We start from the raw sequence: 16419 nt of genomic DNA, 5'->3' as shown, positions 1-16419 counted from the left end.
ATGTTTCTTGTTAGAATGTCTGTACTTGGCTCAAGTTATTCTACACACCGTAACCCCTTATAAATTTACCAGACTGAAAACTGGAGAAGGCTCCTGTACCTTTAATGCCTGGCTGTATAGAAGAGGAAATTTAAGCAGGTGTTGCTTATTACCTGGTTGTATGACTTGCTGAAATCCCCCCTACTATACAAACATTATATAGTAGAAACTGGAAACCCTCTCCAGTTTCAATCAGGCAACTTTAGGTCTAAAAAACCCCCAAACTCCATGCCAGTAATTCCTAAACATGAGAACGTCTGAAAGCAGAAAACAGAGATGAGTGCATCCCTACCTTCTGATAAAATGAAATAACATTTCAAAAGTAATATAAACAGGAGCAAAGTTACTTCATTAATACAACAAGCAACATTTTCTAATTGTTTCTGAAGTTATCTGTAAAGGGGATTTTTGAGGCATTCTGAGAGGCATTTTTCATTTTATTCTCATCAGCCTTAATAAATCTGCGCTTAACCCAAACGTAAAAAACAACACAAGTAGCACATAAGTAAAAAGCAACACAAGTGTGATAAATTGTGACAATGAATTACTACAGTGAGCAAAATGGTAATGATTTGCTTTTTCAAAAGTAATTTTCCAAGTTTGTATGGTACCTTCTCCTTTAGGAAAAGTGAGTGTAAACCTATGAGCCCACTAGCCTTTCCCTCTTCCCCACAACTTATAGCCTTTTGTGCATCCCGCTTGGGCAGCGAAACCTCTGCTTCCTTCTATAAACACATTCACTCCATGTTTTTGCTTGTTTTTCCCCCTGTCTGTCTGCTCAAAGCCAAGAAAAAGAAATAGGGGATGGGGACCAGAGCAGGGTTTTTTCTCCTCCCAGGTAGACAATGTGTGAGAGAAGAATAGGACGGCACAAGGCAATGGTGTCCATACCCCTGGTGTCACTCAGTGTGCATGTATGCAACCAAAAGCATTTGTATTAAAAGCATTAGATAAAAATTACCTGGCTGTGTATATAAGGGTCCAGGGAGAAAGGTGGGATATACATTAAACAAACAAACAAACAAACAAAATATGGAACATACAAATGGGTCCCATTTTCTGGATATCTCATTATGTACATGCAAATATTTCAAAATCTGAAAGCAATCTGAACTCCAAAACACTTCTGGACCCAAACTTTTCAGATAAGGGAGACTCAGCCTGTAGTATTACAGTCTATAGTATTAAAACCACGTAAAACAATGTCTTAAATCCTCTTTTAGTTATGACTAAAGTGGGCCCATTTAATCCAGTTAATTTACCTACATGTTGACTCTGCATTCAAAAAATGATTGAATGGGACTATTATACCTGGGACTGACCTAAGGATGCTAGGCATGAATTTAAAAGCACGATTAATGTATTGCACCATGCGTATCAGTTATCTTCTCTTAAACTTCAGCCCCCAAATCCCTGAAACATTGAGAACCAAGGAATTTTGGTCATGCTTCGTACAAAACACGTTACGGTTCAGTTCAGTGGTGCAGCTTCTCTGCCCCCACATGGAGTTTTTACAATTTCCATCTCTGCGAGTTGTATTCAAATAGGATAGACACATTCATAGGGATGCGGTGGGGGGGGGGGTTGATAGTGACTGGGGAGGCTTTAAATAGCACAGGGCAAGGGAGGCTGAAGTGTTGGTTGAGCCTGTGCAGAGTCAGCCCACTCCAACCCCACCCGAGTGGAAAATCTGACAGCTCTTTGGACACTTGACTGCTTTCCAATAAACACTTTGGTCTCACTGATACGGGGCCCTGGAATGTCATTTGGATGGTCAACACTGGGTGGAGGGGAAAGGGGCCACACCAACAGGTCTGGCTAGACTGCCTCACATGCCAAACACATACATTTCCAAAGGAGAAAGATGTATACAAGCTGCAATTAACCTATACGGTACTACGGTGTACACTGAAGTTGTTCGTCCCGTTTCCTACCCAAGATGAAGTCACTCTTTCAGCTCTTTGCTCCCACCCATTACTAGAATGATGGTGAGCACCCAGGAGTCTCAGCATATTTGTTGCCACTTGGTGAGGTGGTCATGTAAACAGGATGGGTCATAGTTGTACAGGAGGTGGCACACAGACATAGGCAAAAAGGTGGGAGGGAGGCGCAGTCAAAGGTGCTGTTTGGCATCGGGCCGAGATACTTAGTCCAGAGACGAGGCAGAATCCAGTGATGTTGGATCAATGGGATCATATGAGGCCCCTTGGGCAGTGTGGAAGGTGCAGGCCTGCTGCCTAAATGGACAGAGAGGTCATGGCCATCCAGGCTGAGCAGACTTTTCAGCAAGTGGCTGCTTTTTACAGATCAACACAGATCCAGAGTGAAGAGGTTGTTTTTGGGCAGCAACCTGGATAACCTTAAGGGAGTACTCCTAAAGGTGCAATTGAAATCAAGACAGCTGATTTCTAAGCTCTTTGGTAGTAAATCCTTTACAGATAGAGCAGGAGTGCACCACCCACTTCCTGGAAGATGAATTGAAGCACCTAAACTGGGCTCTTAAGACTAATTTTTACTCCAGCTCAGACATGAGAAGAGCCGTCAGACCCAGAAAAAAACCACAGGAGTGAAGACGTGGCACTGAAACTTCAATTAACTCTTACTATAAGATACACTGGCAAGGACTTGTGGGAGCTTTAGTCCAACAAAATCTGTAAAAACCACTCTAAATGTAGGATGCCAGATATTCCCTCTAAAGAACTACTAATTGCATGGCTCATGTAACATCACTCCTATGCTTATCTTTTCTAAGTACAGTATTTGTTGCTAATCTCCAAATAGGCTACTACAGATGGTAAAAATATTTTGTGGTTCCAACATTAAAACTGGAGTTTTTATTTAGTCTACTCATCAGTGCAGGAATAATACACATCTGGTAGACATCTTGTAACACAATCTTCCCTGATGTCTATGTCTCAGTAAAATTTATAGCCAGTATTGCAAAGATGCTTCCATATGTGCAAACGTATACTTCTCACACCATGAACGTATATCATATTATATTCTTTGATTTGTTAAAGCTCGCTCCTACTGTCAGGATTTTCTGAATAGACAGAATCTGCTTTCCATTCACTGTAACAGATCTAAAAACTTTTGTATTTCTAAACTGAAAACTTGTTCTAAAAACAAACATGGGTAAGATTTAAAATAACCCAAACCAAGGAGGGATCTAGAACTTGCAATGAGCTTAATTATACAATATGACATTCCTGTACCATTTATCACATCTTGCATGTGTCTTTTTATTGACTTGTTCTATTCTTGGCATACTTGCATCTGGACACAACTCTTTTAAAGGATGTGAAAAGGTATTGAAGGAATACCTATTCATCAGCATGCATGGTCCACTAAAACCCATTACCAGGGACCCATTCACACAAGTTATTCAATTTCAAGAGCTATGGCTGCATCCTATGGTATCTTAGGGTTTGTAACTTGAAGCACTAGACCTCTCAGGCAAAAAATTCTAAGAACCCCTTCCTGAACTGCAACTACCAGGATTCTAAAGGATGCTCATAGAAGTTGAAATGGAATCATAGTGCTTTAACTAGCATAAATGGACACTAGGACTTGATCCTGGGACACAGCCAGTTTTTGGACTAACGGTTGACTGTTCCTGGCTTTGTCTCTGCATAGGAAAAGATAGGTGAGGAGTGATGTGAAGAAGCTGCAGTGTCAGCTCCCTTCATGGGGGCTCCCATGTCTTCTTGGAGGCAACGCAACTCAGGGAAGCTCTGGAAGGTCAAATTAGACCATAGGTCCTTCTCCATCACTACTTCAGTCAGTTATATCTAGCATATTTTACACCGAGAAGGGGTCAATTTTTAAACACCTCCCTCCTAACAACAAACTTATGAACTTTCGCAAGTTCCCGAAGGACCAAAAAGCACAACTGCTGTGACCTATCAAGAGAAAACTTCCAACCAGTACCTTCCCTGCTTTGACTAGACATAGGACAACTAACAAGGGGAGCAGCCATATGCCCTGGAGGTAGGCTGCAGGGAGGGAATAAGGAGGAAGAGAGAAACAGACAGCCATGGTACTGGGCTCTGAATTACAACAAAATTTCTTTCCCCCCTCTACTATCTCTGTCCTCTCCTTCATAATGATAGGAGAGGCACCCAGAGGACTCTTTAAAACACAGCTCAGCCTGCACAGCAGTTCCTACTAACCCCTCCACTGTTGCCACATTATCTGCCTGGCTGCTGCTCACCCCCCTCCCTTTCCACAATCTTTGTCTGTGAAAAAATCCCAGTGCCTTCATCCCTTCCTTCGACACACAATGGCTGGCAGGACTGTTCACATCACAGCAAGGGAAGCATATCAGAGGGGCTCCAGCAGAGTGGTCCCTTTATAGGGATGGAAGGAATAGGGAGGGGAATAATAAATGTGAAGGGAGGAGACACCACTTACTTAACACTGCACTGGGACAATGCAGTGTCAAGTGTGGAGGGGCAGGAGCCATGTTGCACTTCAGGCAGCAATTGGGAGTGAAAGGGCCTCTAACAGAGTTTTGAAATGCATTTCTTCTTTTGCTGCATCTGTGGGGAACCATTTCTCCCCACCCTCAGCCATGTCATTGGTACACAACTCAGTTTAGTTCTGAAAGGATGCTATAGCAAGTGGCCTTGGATTCACATGTAGAAAAAACATTTATTAACCAAATATAAAACCAGTAAAGTTTGAACAGTGTTAACGAAACACAGAAAATATTTACAGGGACAGACATTACAATGATAAAACTCTGTGCTATCAAAAAGGCAAATGAAAACTTGGAATTCATTGCTTGGGCTTCTAAAGCAGGTGCATCACATTTTCTAATGAGATAGATTGAGATGTAAATCAGCTTTCTTTTCAAGTCAGAACATCTCATCATCTGATTCCTCGAGATACTGGACAGGCTTTCTGGCACGACCCACTCTTTCACGGGGTGCAGCTGGACCAGGCAATTCTACATCTGAGCCCATTGAAAATGACTCATCCACCTTCTTGGACTTCTGCAAAGCAAAAGGAAGGCTTGTTAAATTATCTAAAGGCATTAGAACTGCCATTTATGGAGAATTCATGCTCTGCTTGTTGAAGGACAGAGGGTTTCCCACATTATATGGTGGGGGGTGGGCCAAATGCAATTTTCAGACAATGTTTGCCCTCAAATCACAGCCGTCAACACATGAAAATATGCAAGTAAATCACTCAACCCTCCCCAGAATCCCATACTACTCCAAAAGCCCTCCATTTTCTGTTACAAGCATTCTCAAGACAGTGACAGAAGACATCACTTTACTCCCTATCACCATTTTGAGAAAGTCTACAGTGAAACAGACGGTGCAGCAAAAGCCAGCTAAAATGAAGAAATGGTTGGATTACTTTCCCCAGCTTGGAAGGCTGAAGTGTTTCTTTTAAAAAATATTAATATGAGGGAACCACAAAGTTATGCTCCATTTTCCTCAATCTCTTCATGCAACGATTATGAGTAGTTGCTGAAGAAAATGGAGGTATTTGGGCTTGGTAGTGGGTAGAGTGGAGCAGAAGTACAGGTAATGGCTTCCATGTATACAGATGAAGTGTGCAGAGGGACTATGTACTAAACCAAAAGGCTGTGTGGAACATACGCAAGTGGGTTACCAGCCAAGTCCTATACCATGCAAGAAAAACTGAATCAAGAGAGATATGCCTTACCTACTCTGTGATCCCACAGCATATGTAAAAATGGATTTAATATAATTTGCTTATTTCCTTGCAGAGCACTGCAAGCCTCCCATTATGTTAAATAACTGCAGGCAGTTCAGCCATCCATTTGTTTTAAATGGCATTTCTTAAGACATGCAAAATTGCCCCAATATCTGCATGATAAAAACAGTCACAGCAGAGCAGGGCTAGAAAATTCTTTAATATTATCCCCCATCTTGCAACTGAGGTGTATGTGAGTGTAAGAATATGCACAGTGGCAAACAAACCTTATGTGCTGTTGGTCTTTTGACTGATGGGCCAAAGTCAGAATCTGAATCCTGAGAATCAGAGGAAGAGGAGGGTTTCCTTTTGGCAGGTATCTTTGTCTTGGCAGGCACAGGCTTTTTGGAGGCTGCTCCATCTGTACTGGAATCTGAACTCTTAACTGCTGTCTTGCTGGTTTTTGCAACCACTTTTTTCTTAGAGAAAGCATCCATAATAGAAAGTTGGTTGTCTAAGGGAAAAAGAATCTATTAGACCCTTGTTTTGTTTGTTCTTGGGTTAGCAGTGTTCAGCAAAAGTGGGCTTCCATCTTTCCTCTGCCCACCCTTTCTTGAGAGAAAAGTCAAGTTGGAATGCCTATCATTAAGTACTACCAGCCAGCTGCAGGCATGCCATATCCCTGTGAGTAGTGGCACTCAACACCCCACAAACCATATCTAATCTTTCCTTTGGGAAATGTTAGTTGGATATAGGGAACGAATCAAGCCAACCAACTGCAAGTTGGTACAGTAGATGCCAATCAGATATTACTTCTCTGGGGCTTTACACTTTCATCTTCTATCTCCATTCCCCATCCCACCCACATTAACTTTTGGTCCTTTCATTTTTTCCACTCTTGTTTTCCCCAAACCATAACAAACCAATAATCCAGGTAATGGATTGAGATTCTGGTTCAGTGCATCATGCAAGTTAGTCTTTCCTCCTCAGGGTCAGCTGCACTACCAAATAAATACTGAATCTGTCTGGCAGCACTTTGAAAATGATCCCACAGCCAAAGCCTTATCAAAGTCTTGTTGCCTTGATGAGGCCGTCTGGGAACTGGGGGAGACTTCCTACTAAAGGGACCAAGCATACAACTATTATCTACTGTTAGGGGCTCTGCAATCCAATTCTGCAGAATAAACCATCACCAGATTCCCCCCCCCCCCTTCAGTTAATGGCAACCAATATTTGCCCCTGAATGCATAAACATTGACAAAAATCTTACCTTCAGCTGTGTTTGTTATTTTCTTGGCTAGAGCTCTCTTTTTAGGGGCAGGTTTAGAGAACACACCAAGACTTGGGGCTGGTTTTGCTTTTTCATCATAATCTTCATCATGAACTTAAATAAAGAGAAGATTCCAGTAAACTAACTTTTAAAAAAACAAAGCATGGAAGTAATTGAAATTGAAATCCGTATACAGTCGGCCCTTCTTATACACGGATTTTTTATACACGGATTCAAGCATACACGGTTTGAAAATGTTCCAAAAAAGTATAAATTTACCTTGATTTTCCATTTTTTATAAGGGACACCATTTTGCCATGTCATTATATTTAATGGGACTTGAGCATACACGGATTTTGTTATACACGGGGGATCTTGGAACCAAACCACAGCGTATAACAAGGGTCCACTGTATACCCGACTTTAAGATGACCTCACGTATAAGTCAAGGGAAGGTTTTGGGGCCAAAATTAAGGATTTTGATATGACTCGTGGATAGGTCTAGGGCAAAACCTAGGGCCATGTAACAAACAATCTAAAGGATGAAGAAAAACAAAAGAATACCAAAGAACATACAAAATTACAGCAGGCATATCTGTTTGTGCTCACACTAAAGGCTGGATGGATGAGAGAATAGAGTGAGTACAGATCACACTCTTACCTTTTCTCATGGGATAGTTCCTTTTAAAAAAATAAGACTTAAAGTAAAGTACTTATATTGACCCCTGGATAAGTCGACTCAGATTTTGGGGTCAATTTTTTCAGTAAAATGTCTAGACTTATACACGAGTACAACAACAACAACAACAACAACAACAACAATTTTTATTCCGGTCATAGACAGGTATAAAAATAATATAAATATAATATAAAATATAGGCAGAGGCTGGCCAACAACAATAAAAAAGGATAGCCACACTTAGAGGACGAATTTAGCTTTAAGAGGTGTGGCTTCCTTAGTGATCTCAGCATGGTGATGGGTGAAACCTAATTATGTGTGAACTCCTCAATTCTCATAACACTGTGTACGTTCATGAAGAGGGACAAAATTCTTTAGTCCTGAATTCAGTTGGCCAGGATGATACTAGTTACTTTTAAAACAGGACTAAGACTGTGGGATGACTTTAGATCCCATTCTCACTTCTGTGAGAGACAACCTAAGGCCCAGCCAAGATCATCAAAGGGGTGGGATATCTACCTGACTACATTGTATTGGGCCTTCCCTCCCTGGATTCAGAGACATAACATGAAACAGACGTTAGCTTTTGGCCAGCTGTTGGTGCACATCCCTCCCGCCCCTGCTGTTGCCAACTTAAGAATGATACAGAGGGGAAATCCATAACTGCACAAAGAACAGGAGAGAAGATACAAAGGAATGTGCTGTATTGTTAGAAAGCAAGAAGAGCCCATATGTGATGGAGTACAGAAAGACATGCTATAGAGTGGATGGGCAGAAGAAAGATGAACAATAAAAGGGGCTCAGAGAGAAGCATATACAAGGACAAAGAGTGTAAGGGGACAGGGTTAAAAAGAAAAACAATGAGGAATATCAAGTTTATATCTATTTTAAATAACTGTAGCTAGTTATAATAGAATGCACTGCAGTACACAAGGCAGTCAGTTTTAAAAATCAAATATACCGATGAAGCGACAGCTGACAGCTAAAGTCTAGCAGTTAGTTACATTACCAGAAATGGTTACTGAAATGCCCGTAAAATTGCTTTTCTGTTATTACAGTGTTGTGTCCTTTTTGTGTTTTTATTAACCCAGTTGAATTGTACCTGCCCACTCTAGGACTGTTCATAGCTTCCTTGTATAGCAGTAAGCAGAACTGTCAAATCCTCTAACAAAATACAACCTGAGGCTTCAGGAATCCCCTTGTTTACAGAATGAATTCTCAAAGCAAGGAAACAATGCAGAGCCACCCCAGACATAAATAAAGAGTTACAAGTTAACAGTTCTTTTGTCTGCAGATCGGATTTCCTGTCTATTTTTGACATTTTGCTATCTCTTGTTAGATTACTGACAATGACTAGCATTCATTGCAGCCAACATAGAAACTGGCATGGGAGTGAATTCGCAGGATCCTGCCACCTCACCAAAAACCCCTAACATACTGTAGTTCGTGCTCTTTCAGTTTCAGTTCTTGTGTGGGGAAAGTATATGGGTGTTGAGGGTGGGGATAAGGTGAGAGCTTTTAATCTGCAGTTGCTGAGCAAACATTTATTGTACTAATGGGAGAGTGGCGGAAGGATGAATAGTATGATACATTTTGACAATGATCCAACTTCACATGTATGATCCTGTCACTCTAACATTATTTGAATATTTGGACTTGAGTAAAACAAAAAGTTTTGACAACTGAAACTGGAATGCCACTAAACTGTGTGATATACTTACTTGTGATAGCACTCTGTACCTCTGGTGGCTTAGATTCTTCTTTTCCTTTTGGTTCTTTAGTTTTCCTAGAATACAGAAGCAATAATTTGGACTATAATTTGGTTTTGCTCTATTTTGTATTAAAATTCTATGTAATATTGTAGCTGCACACTGTATGTTTGTGGAACATTTCAGTAAAATAGTTTTTATCAAGAAAAACTGAGGAAGACACAATACTGAAACATATATAGCTGGAAAATTAGGATAACTAACATTGGGATGTGTATAATATTTTTCAAACAGGAAAAGTAAACATTTCCTTTGAGGAATGGCCAGAATTTACAGCAGTACATGTATTTTCAAGCTGCACTTTCAAAAACCTATAAAGAAGCAGGGCTTTGGAGGGTACCTTCCTGAGATCATGGAGAGCTCCTTAAAAGTATGAGGATAGATTGAAATAATCTGACTCCACAGAAGACAGTTTCCTAAGATAAAACAGGAGATGTTTTTGGTGTTGAAACAACATTGGCCTTGTATGATGAATACCCATCTTTCCATTTTGAAAAATTAGCCCTATTGCATGAAGTTTTCTGTGACCTTAAGGTTCAGACGTTATTCCACCAAGTTTGGTTAACTGTTGCAACACTGAAAACAAAACAAGGATAAAAAACCAAACAGCCACATGCTTGTGCATACTTCCCACACTCACTTAGAAGCAGCCTTCAATGTGGGATCAGAAAACTCTGCATTTTCATCAAGTGCAAAATCCTCGTCCATTTCCTCCTGCGCCTGGAGTTTCCCATTCATGTCACTGAGGTCTGAGTCTGAATCCGAATCCAACACATACTTTGCTTTTGCTGAAAATAAGCAAAATAAAAATAAAAATGTTGCAATTCAATGATAGTTGGTCCCTCATATATCCACGGATACTTTATGCATGGATTTAACCATTCAAAGCTTGGAAATATGCAAATTCCAGAAATCAATATTGATTTTTCTATTTTATATAAGGGACACCATTTCATTGTTTAGGGCCCATTGCAATTATGCAGGTGTTTCACTGCATTCAAAGGACTTACTGAACTGTGTGCAGAATTGCAACCTCTGTTATCAGTAAATAAGATCAGACCTTTCAATCTCCTTTGCAAAGTCTCCACAGTCATTTTAAATATGCTATTTTAATGTATCAGAAGTGCTTAAAAATACACTAAAAGTTCTGAGTTACTTCTTAATCCTTTATATGGCTACCTGCAGCTTGGCGGCGTGGCATGTTTTCACGAGGTGCAGGCTCTGCTACGTCACTTTCAGCATCATCAAAATCAGATTCCGAGTCTGACCAAGGGTTTCTTTTCGTGGTTTTTGCCACTGGTTTGAATGGCAGCAGAGATTGTTTCTTGGAATCTGGAAATACATACATTAATCTGCTAAACTGAAAGATCATGGGCAATGGGTTCAAGAGAAAAAGTGAAAACTCAGGCATGAGTGCTTATATGCAGAACATGGATCCCACCTTACAAATATCAGGCCATTCAAAGAGAGCCAGCGCGCTGTAGTGGTTTGTGCACTGGACTATGGCTCTGGAGGTAAAGGTTTCCCCTTGATATGAATGTCTAGTCAAAACTGACTGTGGGGGGCAATGCTCATCTATGCTACTTACCTGAGGGAGATAGCGTTGTCCAAAGATGACCCAAGTGGTCATGTGGCCAGCATGACTGCACAGAATGCTGTTACTTCCCCACTGAAGTGGTACCTATTTATCCACTTGCATTTTCATGCTCTCAAAATGTTAGGTTGGCAGAAGCTGGGACTAGTGACAGGAGCTCACTCTGTCATGGGACACTTGGGCCTCAAACTACCAACCTTCTGAGCATCAGAATTGGAGCATTAACCATTCCATCCAGGGGTCAACTCCTCACTTGGCCATGGAAACCCACTGGATGACCTTTGGTTAGACACACACTCTCAGCCTCAGAAAATGCCAGGACAGATTCATCTTAGATTCGTCAAAAGTTGGAAATGACTTGAAGGCACACACCAACAATACAAAAAGACTACCTCTCCTCCCCCAAAGGGTCCTCTGTAGACAGCTCTTACCTGGCTCTGTTTTCATTTTCTTTGCCAACCTTTGTTTAAGGCTCTTTGGTTCCTTATCACCCCCTAGAGAAACACCTTGATTCTCATCAAGCTCAGTTTTTTCAGTCTACAGTGAAATAAAGAGAAGAAGAAATGGTCATGTCAGAGTGGATGACTACAGCAAAAAAATAAGGAAATGACTTACATATTTTTATATTAACAGTGGGGTGGGAGGGAGGGAGAGTTTAATATTTATTACACTACCTTTATTTTTCTTTTTGATTTCTTCTCTGCATCTGCCTTCATCTCTTCAGTTACTCGGGGAATGACCCTTCTGCCAAGTGGAGAGGGCATGACTTCCTGCAGCTTCTTTACTTTCGGCTTTCCACCTTTTCCTTTGATGGGCTTGCTTGCACCCCCTGACATTTCATCCTGTTTTTCCTTCTCTTCTAGGTCCTAAAGAAGATGTTATAACATAATGAAAGTGAGCTCAAGAGCTATCAGTAGGCAGTTTTGGGGTTCGAAGCTGAGAAATTATCCATCACCTAGAGATTGCAACCTTATACAACAAGAAGGAATAAGCACCACACTGTTGCTTAAATATACATTTTATTATTATCTTTTAAAAAATGTGTTGTGAGCCTTCTCAGTACCCATGATGAGAAAAAGGTGGGATGAAAATAACACAACTTAAGCTGAAATAAGCAGTACTCACATTGCCTATTAGAAGTCAGAAAGAGCCCCTGGGATCTTACTGCTCTTCATTCTCATCATTCAGAAACTTCTGCTTTGAAACATAATAGTAGCCCGCAGTAACAACCACCCCATCTCATTTGACAGAAGACCATCTTTTTCACAGCCTTCCTTTTAGAAGACACAGGTAGTCCCCCTTTCAGTGGAAAATAAAACTGTATTCTGAAGTTAACTTACTCAATGCAGGAAAGGTTCCTGCTGTCAGCACTTAAGACATTATAAATTCTAAACTGATTACTGGTCAGAATTTGTACTTTCCCTAAAGAGTTACTTACATCAAGAGCCTCAACAAAGACAGCAAGATCTTCTCTCCATAAATCATCAGGTTTCTTCTGTTTCAAGGTTTCCAGCTCAGTTTCCTTAAAAGAACAAGTGAAAAAGAGCTAGTACATGCTTGAGGCTTCAAATGCCGCCACCTTTCAAGCTTTTTAAACAACAGCTCAGCCACCTACTTTGTCACCTCGCTGCTTGCACAGTTCATCCTTTTTTTCCTTTGTTAGGTACCAGAGAGGCATGTTCAGAAGATAGTTGAAATCTGGCCCAGTGGTTCCAACAGATTCATTTTCCTTCTCACTTTCTCCTTCTTCACTTGTGTCATCATCATTGCCCTGGAGTAGAAGTTGGCCATTCATTAATAGCTGCTGAGTGAAGCTGCTTGTCTTCCCATCTCCCAATTTTCTCCCTTTGAACTTTGGAAGGCAGCAGTGGCAGTAGATCCTGGTGCTCACTGTCTGTTCCCCAGAGGGAAATGCTGAATACTAGACCCATTACCACTTCCCAGGAAATGAGATAACAATGAAGCTAGAAATCCTGCCATCAGATCAGCTGTGCATACAGCACTGAAGTCACCTTTCCACCTTAAAAGACCACTAGTCCTTGATGATCCATTGTTTGAGTTGTAGCAGTTGCTAAGGCAGAAGAACTGGGTGGCTCTCCTCACACAGATATAGAAACAGGAGTCATAATGCAATCAACTATTTAAGAAGAATAGATTAAAGTCTGTAATACCTTTTGTTGAGATTCCTTCCATTTCTTTACTGGATCAGAATCATAACCCCTCTGGATGAGGACCTTAATTAATTCTTTCTTGGGCTTGTTCTCTGGAAAAGATAAACATTTTCAAATCACCAATAGGAATGAACACTGATGAACAAAGTACCAAATGGTTACACCTGGGAACTTATCATGTCCATTCTTGCCAAGGAGAAGGCCCAGTCCAGACGGGTGCGATAGTGTGTCCTTGCCCCTCACACATAACTAGGGTGTCAAAATGGCGGAACCCTATACAGATGGTCACCGCAATCATTACATGACGGATGCCTAGTGTCCATACGTCATGGCGCCATTGTGACATTGTGAGTGTGCCATTGGTGCACTGTGGCGTCATAATTTTTTGGTCCGTGGGTAAGTCCAACAGTCTGGAGGCTGCGGCTTCCCTGGGGACCAAAGCTAGGTGCTGGGAGACTGTCCTTTATGTACGGTCTGTCTCGCACCAATGACATCTAAGAATGGCTTAACTTCTTCTGCTGCCCAGGCAAGGCAAGAAATGACATCATCTGAACTAAGACTTCTGCTTTGTCCCCAAAGAGGTTAGTAGAAAGGATATAGAGAGAAGTTCAGACCTCCTAAATCGTCTAAAGTATCTGATATAAAACTTTAAGGCTCCCTGGACATCTGATTTTTGTCTTTCTCTAAGACAAAAGGAAGGAAGCATAAGAGGCTGGGAAAGGTGAAACGAAGAATTCACCTCAGGAAGAGAACTTGAAAACAACCAGAGATAGAGGATGCAGGCTTGGATCTTGTAAAAATAGACGGTGGAGATAAAAGAAACCTTAGTCCTTGCATTGTTAGAGCCAGTAACTGTGAACCACAGCCATCTCACCAGTATGAAGCGACTAGCACCACAAGTGCCTGCTCTGGTCCAATCTTCCTCAAAACACTCAATATGAGAAGACAAAAGATATATGTGAGACCTGGAGGAAAAGGCAAGATAGCATCCTGGGCAAAACTGGAGTTGAACCTGTTGAAAGACTTCTACTCAATTGAATTAAGAGTCGGTTGACTTAGCATATGTGCTAAGTCCATCAGGTTTGTTGAATGACTATGACAATAGAGAGGACTGGAGTTTTTCTATTCTCTCTGGAGATTGATCAATCAACCCTGTATGCATATCTAGGAATGCACCCAGCTGAATTAACTGTTTGGATGGGCTTAGATGATTTTGCTTGTGATTAATCACAAATTTGTGACCTGCTAGACATTGAGCATGGTCTGTTGAGCTCTTTGAATACCTGGAAGAGTTGGAGATCTCAGAAGTAGATGGTCCAAATAAGGGAAAAGATGGATAACCTGCAGACTCACAGGAACAACGATGAGCTTCGTAAACACCCTGGAGGTTAACCCAAATGGCAGGGCTCTGAACTGGTAATGTGTATCAAGGAAACAAAAACAGGTGTTTGCATGGAGAAGGATGCACAAGAATGTGTAAATAAGATTTCACCAAATCTATTGAAAGGAGGAAGCCCCAGGAAAAAGCTTTTCATGTATGGTCATGAGACTCTCCACCCAGAATTTCCTCTACCTGACAAACCTGTTGAAGAACTTCAGATCCAGAATAGGGTGTATTCCTCCTTCTTCCTGTTACAACACCACAGAAAAGACACTGAATACGTTCCTGTGGATCTTTCCTTTGTAGGAACTAGCTCTATGGCCTCCTGGGACAGCGGGTGATGGCCTGTTGAATCAAGTTTTTATCCAGTGATCTTGAGATCAGAGACTAGAGGAAGGGGGCTCTGGGTGGCATCTATGGCATATCCTTGTTTTATAGTCCTCAATACCCATTGATCTGTCATAGAAATTTGCCAGGTTGGAAGGAATCATGACAACTGATCCCCTATTGCCTGACATTGTGAGTTAGGCTGACTTCCTGCCTGTGTTACCTTGGCTAATTTCCCTGGTCGCAGAAGGGTAAGTTAGGCCTATTCCATACTGGTTTGAAGTCCCCGCTTTATCCAAAACAATGGAATAGCTGAAAGGAATGATTGGAAGGTTTTGATGGATGCTTAACTACCTTGTTCTGAATGAAAGGCATATTTGTCTTCTTATTGTTTCCACATTTCCAAATAGGAGAGAACTGTAGCCAAAATTGTTCTGGAATGCTGATCTGATAAATCTGTTGTGGCATCAGCTAACAGGAAAAACTTTTATGCATCTTGGAACCTTGTGCAATGATTTTTTAACCCAGATTAGGGTTGTCAGCAAGAGATCCTTAATCCAGAGCACAGTTACTGTGAAAACTAGGGATGCTTAGAAGAGGCATGGATAGATAGGGCTGCAGATCTGTGGTACTTCTTAAGCACAGAATTCACCCTTTTCTCATTGGACTCTAAATAAGTGTCTTCTTGTGGTTACCCTGAGAGAAGAGCCACAATAGAGGCTTTGGTTACAGGAAGCTATAGTTAGACCATGCCCTGGGGAGATACAGAATATAGCCACTGGGCCAGACCAATATTCTTCCTGCCTTGCAGAGGGTAACTCCACTGACCTGACCAGATCCTCAAAATCAAGAGAGATGGGTGCTGTACTGGAATCTGCCTTGGGCTCAGGAAACATAGAGGTGCCCCTGGAGGAAGAGTCCCCCTTTTTAAAGAAAGAAGATGAGCCTACTTGTCCATCTTAGTCAGGAAGAGAACAAAATCTTTCTTCTCTTTACATTGGCATCCAGTTCCTCTGAATATGACCAGTCTTCCTGATCCTCAACTGATCCTGGCAATTCCATGGTATCAGGATGGGTAGCCCCAGATAATATCATGAGAGGCAGTAATAAACATCCTCAGATGAATGTACTGACATTTTTGGTGCCTTCGTCTATGGAGGGATGGGTGGCAAGGTCCATGCATTTTATAGTAAGTGGCGAGAGGGAGAATATGTGAATGGCAAGATTTTTTAGCAGGAGGGTATTGCCAGACAATGTGACCAGTTAACAGCCACCAATTTATCCACCACACCATATTAGAAATTTGATGGACTAATCAGACTGATCTTCCATAGGAAGGGTCATAGAGAAGAAAAGATTAGGAACTGACATAATTCCTATTAGCAAAAATAAGGATCTGTGAAATAAAAATGACTGCCAGCAGGGATCCATAACATAAAATAGCTGCCACATGAGTTGTGTGCCTGATTCTTATGATGCTTATGGGGAGCCTTGTATTTGGCACAGCAGGAGTTAACCC

General features: G+C 41.3%; 1 protein-coding gene across 1 annotated transcript in view; it reads right to left on the bottom strand.

Annotated features, from left to right (window-relative positions):
• Nucleotides 1-4672: 4672 nt before the first annotated feature.
• Nucleotides 4673-16419, bottom strand: part of TOP2A (DNA topoisomerase II alpha) — a 35179-nt gene continuing 23432 nt past the window's right edge. Inside the window, exons 25-35 of the mRNA XM_089531867.1 lie at nt 13193-13284; nt 12637-12792; nt 12460-12543; nt 11696-11887; nt 11453-11558; nt 10607-10759; nt 10068-10215; nt 9380-9444; nt 6980-7093; nt 5997-6223; nt 4673-5036 (exon numbers count right to left, since the gene is read on the bottom strand). Coding sequence (XP_089387993.1) covers nt 4899-5036; nt 5997-6223; nt 6980-7093; nt 9380-9444; nt 10068-10215; nt 10607-10759; nt 11453-11558; nt 11696-11887; nt 12460-12543; nt 12637-12792; nt 13193-13284 — 1475 coding nt within the window. The 3' untranslated portion in view covers nt 4673-4898. The remainder of the gene's footprint in view (nt 5037-5996; nt 6224-6979; nt 7094-9379; nt 9445-10067; nt 10216-10606; nt 10760-11452; nt 11559-11695; nt 11888-12459; nt 12544-12636; nt 12793-13192; nt 13285-16419) is intronic.

The sequence above is a fragment of the Sceloporus occidentalis genome, unplaced genomic scaffold (assembly GCF_023333645.1).
Source record: "Sceloporus occidentalis isolate IW3139 unplaced genomic scaffold, rSceOcc1.0.p SCAF_7, whole genome shotgun sequence".
NCBI lineage: Eukaryota > Metazoa > Chordata > Lepidosauria > Squamata > Phrynosomatidae > Sceloporus > Sceloporus occidentalis.
The sequence above is the reverse complement of the archived record's forward strand: the minus strand, read 5'-3'. Positions and strand labels throughout refer to the sequence as shown.